The following is a 4703-nucleotide window of genomic DNA, read 5'->3' as shown; positions in this document are numbered from 1 at the left end:
CAGAAGTGCCTGAAGGTGTTGTTATTTTGTTGAAGGCCAGACTCTCACCTGTAGGAGGAGCTATGGCTCGTAACGTGCTATTAGTAGAAGCAGCGGAGATTAGAGATATTTCCATTCTGTCCATAATTTCTGTCCATATGAGCACGCGAGGGTTAGAGCATTCAGGACAGTTACAGTGTGATTGAACAAAAACATAACACACATTCAAATATTTGTAAGTTACTGGTCTTTGTTGAAATGCATGAGATTGTCAATAAGGTTTCCTCATCCTAGTTTGCATGCACATCAAGCAGCATCTATGAGGTTGCATGCAGCAGAGAGGGGAGAGGGAGCAGATAGAGGGAGAGATAAAGCGAGAGAAAGTGAGTGTTTGCATGTGTGTGAGAGAGCGGGGGGAGCAAAGAGGAAAGAGAGAGAGTGAGACAAAGAAAGAGAGAGAGAGAGCAAACACAAGGATAGCAGGCTTGACATATACATATACGCAGTGAACAAACAGAAATCCTAATGCCAGAGAAAGACAGACGAAGGCATTGAGAGAAGAAGGTCACCTCTAGAGCAGTGGATGAACGGTACGTCAGCTTCACTCTGTTTAAAGTCAGGGCTAAGTTAGGTTTCTTGAGTGCATGAAGCATCTGCTGGAAAGCATTTGCAGCTAAATTTATTTCAGTGCATTGCAAATAGATTGTAAATCAAATGTATTTGAACCTGTAGACCCTCATGCAAACTCCTCTGATAAGTCTTATTTGTCCTTGGGAAATGATATGCAATGTTGGCACTTCACAGGGGGGTCATACCGGAAGACTGAACTCTGGAAGTCTGGAAATGGGAATTCGGTAGGTCCTACTTTAAACAGAAGAAGATATTTTGATGCCACACCATTGAAAGACGACCAGGGAACACAGCATTACTGAGAGTCACAATGGAGAAACTCTCTGAAAAAGATAAAGGTCTGATCCGGGACAGCTGGGAGAGTCTGGGGAAGAACAAGGTGCCACATGGAATTGTTATGTTCACGAGGTAATATATCAAGTCTCAATGCACGCAGGCTAAAACTGTTTTATAGCAAGGGATAGTGCTATTTAATTTAGTCTGCATGTTTATTTAGAAAGTTGCAAGCAGAGCTGTGCGGATCATAAACACATACGCTGCTTTTGTGGGACAGATGCATTTGTCCAAAATAGGAATTTAATAAAATAATTGTATTCAGCAATGAATAATGCATTTAAAATAATAACTATTTTTTAAAGTAAATACATTTTTAGAATTTTTAAGCAAATAAATAGCACTTAATCATGCAATAATTGACAATATATGAACAATGCATTTAAAATAATGAACAATTTTTTAAAGTAAGTACATTTTTAGAATTTTTAAGCAAATAAATAGTTCTTAGTCATGCGATAATTGACAATTAAAATGTGTCCTTGCATTCCATGACTACAGATTGTACTTATCATAAAGGTATAGCAATTGAATAAACAAACTAAAGCGTGATGTCTTTAAATCCATCAAACATTCTCCATCAGTCTCCCACTCTCTGTTTCTCTAACTGTAGCTCAGTGAGGGGCTTGACTTGTTGCTTGGCGACAGGGAGCAGCAAGATCATTTTCATCAGAATCACCTTCTAAAAAGAAAGATGCTACCAAGTATCACTTTCCTGAGTATTGCTTTTCAAACTCAGTATAAAGGATAAAAGTGGCTTTATTTGAAAGAAAATGAGATTTAAGCTACAAAGGAAAAAGGATGTGAATTGTTCTGTTAATCATCAAATTGCTTAAATTGCCTAATTTAATTGTCCTTCTTGTTAAGGAAATGTGAAATAAGCAATTGTGGTTGAAGATCCATGTCAGTGAACTGCCTTGTAGTGCTGCCTGATTAAATGTAACATTTCTTGTTAGGTTATTTGAGCTGGATCCAGCACTTCTTACTCTCTTCAGCTACAGCACAAACTGTGGGGATGCACCTGAATGTCTCTCCAGCCCAGAGTTCCTCGAGCACGTCACCAAGGTGAGGTCAGAGGTCAACTGTACAACTGGTGGAGTAAAAGTGCAGGAACCTACTTTTGGGCAGTTTCTCAATACATTTTCTTAAGCGATCTTGTGTCCTTGTGTTTTCGCTCTACATCATTATTAACTGCCAATGTTCAATTCTAATAACCCCCCCCCCCCCCCCCCCCCAAAAAAAAACCTAAGTAAATGTGTCAATTATTGTGCATTAAATTGTGGTAGTACTTAAAATGTGTTGGGGCGCTCAGTTGAGCAACAAGCATATGCATCATATGCAAAATTTGCTTTGACTGGCCAAGGAGCTCTGAAAGAGGCCATATGATTGACAGGTAAAGCAACCAATCAAGTTTTGTTTGGTGCCATTCAATGTTTTGGGGTGTGAAAATGTCCCGACAATAACAGATCCTTTTGTAAAACTCTTGGACATATTTGAAAGAGTCTATGCCGCAAACTTTACATATTTCATATACTTTTGCAAATCTAGGATTTAGTTGATCCTGAAAAGCATTGATTGTCACAGTTGTAAACAAAACGCCTTTGTTGCTCCATGAGGGGGTTTGGAGTCACGGCGTCTTTGTTTCCAGGCAGAACACACGTCTCATGAAAGAATTCAGCCAATCAGATGGTGGACGTGACGAGACAAGGCAGGACCAGTCTTCTTGAGAGTGCAAGGCTGTTCTTTGCTTTTGTAGAACTTAGAAACAGTCTTGGTGTGGCATTGTTGGTAAAGTAGTTGATAGGCCGGTAACTGAAAAGTTCCTCACAATGAGTCAAGGATATATCTAGATGGAGATTTTAATACTCATCCTCCACCTGCAGCAAACTTGCCTGAAAGCTGCATTTGCTCCCATTATATGTCAAAAGTTATGCTTTGATCTGTTTGGTTGTTGCTCATAGAGCCACATGGTTCATTTAGGACCAGAGTGTCCAATCCTGTCCTGGAGGACTCTGTTCCTGCAGAGTTTAGCTCTAACCCCAAATAAACACACCTAGCAAGACATTCAAACAGTTGTGTTGGATCAGGATGAAGCTAAACTCTGCAGGCGGGGATTTACCAGATTTTTGGACACCCCTGATTTAGGCCATAATGACTCTTTCTTTTGACTAACTTTGACCCAACTTCTGAGTTTACAGCCATGTAAACCCAGCTCAAGACCGACTGTATACATTTGTCCAGGTGATGTTAGTGATTGATGCAGCTGTGAGCCATCTTGATGACCTACATACATTGGAGGACTTCTTGTTGAACCTGGGCAGGAAGCACCAGGCAGTTGGGGTGAAGACTCAATCCTTTACTGTGAGTACACTATGCCAACATGGTTTAGTTATGGTGACTGAAATTAAATCCATAACACTCAAGCGTCAAAGATGACAGTGAGATTGACAGTGATCTTCAGGAGAGTCACAGTGATTTTCCAGACCATTGATTGATTGACTGGGTTCTTTCACATGTTCCCTAGGTGGTTGGAGAGTCCCTGCTTTATATGCTTCAGTCCAGCCTTGGTTCGGCTTACACGACACCGCTGCGCCAGGCTTGGCTCAATATGTACAGCATCGTGGTATCAGCCATGACCAGAGGCTGGGCCAAGAATGGCGAACATAAGTCCAACTGAGAAGAAGTTAGATGTGAGATTCACACTGGAACACCCTTGAGGTCACAAACCAACTTCTACACAAACTAAGAGTGAGGGGCTTGAATATGGGACCACCACTGGGAAAATCAGTTCATTTGGTTCACCGAATGGTCCTAACTTTGGTAGCTTGGTCTAACTGCGAACTGAGATTGTAGATAACGAAGCCTATGAGGTTGAAGTATGCTTATTAAGAGTGCAGGACATAGATAGTTTATGGTTGAAACTTCAAAAGCAAAATTAGCTTTGTACATATAGTAATGGCTAAATGTATTTCCTTCAACTATCTTAAATGTTTTGATGTTTCATGTGAGCGTAAAACAGATTTTACCATGCCCATGTGAGCTTGGTCAACTTGAAAAAAGTTTTATTCTGAAGCCTCTTGGAATCAATTTAGATGACGGCCTTTAAAGCCACAACAATTTAACCCTAAATTACACAGAATTAATGCTCCTGCCTGTGTGGTGTGTAGTTTAAGTTTACTGTAAGTTTAGTGATGTTCACTGCGCATGAACATAGTAGTATTTGGCAATATGGTCCAAATGATAGTATCAAAGACAATAAGCAATCAGTAGGCATGATTTTTTTGACACCATCCAAATGTTCATGTGAAATGTTGTTTGCCATATTTTTCAACCGTTAACAGTATTTCTGGCGATGAAAGTAAATGACGAGAACTGTTACATCTGAAATAGCTTTTGGGATTTTTAGACTGTTAATTCATAAACCTGTGCCATGTCATAAGTTTACATTTCCATTGTATGGGATTACACGCGACGCACTCTACTCCAAGACTTACTTACGAAAGACTTGTGTAGACTGTTACTTCACGTACAGTGACTGTTATATCATAGTGACTAGATGATTTGTTCACCTATTTACAGTTGTAGATAGTCAAAAAGTCTTTATGCTAACTGACTCCAGTGGGTGTTAGCCATTAATAAGAATTTTATTTCACAATTTTTGTTAGCAATTTTTGTGAGTAATATTTTTAAAAAATAGTAAATTGCATTCGTTGGCTTATTACAACCTTGTAAGTTAAGAACAAACACACTCTTATCTAAGA

General features: G+C 39.5%; 1 protein-coding gene across 1 annotated transcript; it reads left to right on the top strand.

Annotated features, from left to right (window-relative positions):
* The first annotated feature begins 347 nt into the window (after positions 1 to 347).
* Positions 348 to 4468, top strand: ngb (neuroglobin). The gene is made up of 5 exons (XM_052581298.1): positions 348 to 569; positions 784 to 1017; positions 1899 to 2007; positions 3184 to 3303; positions 3467 to 4468. The coding sequence occupies exons 2-5, from the start codon at positions 920 to 922 to the stop codon at positions 3617 to 3619; spliced, it is 480 nt and encodes a 159-aa protein (XP_052437258.1). The 5' UTR covers positions 348 to 569; positions 784 to 919; the 3' UTR covers positions 3620 to 4468.
* Positions 4469 to 4703: the final 235 nt, after the last annotated feature.

Source organism: Carassius gibelio, chromosome B17 (assembly GCF_023724105.1).
Source record: "Carassius gibelio isolate Cgi1373 ecotype wild population from Czech Republic chromosome B17, carGib1.2-hapl.c, whole genome shotgun sequence".
Taxonomy (NCBI): Eukaryota; Metazoa; Chordata; class Actinopteri; order Cypriniformes; family Cyprinidae; genus Carassius; species Carassius gibelio.
The sequence above is the reverse complement of the archived record's forward strand: the minus strand, read 5'-3'. Positions and strand labels throughout refer to the sequence as shown.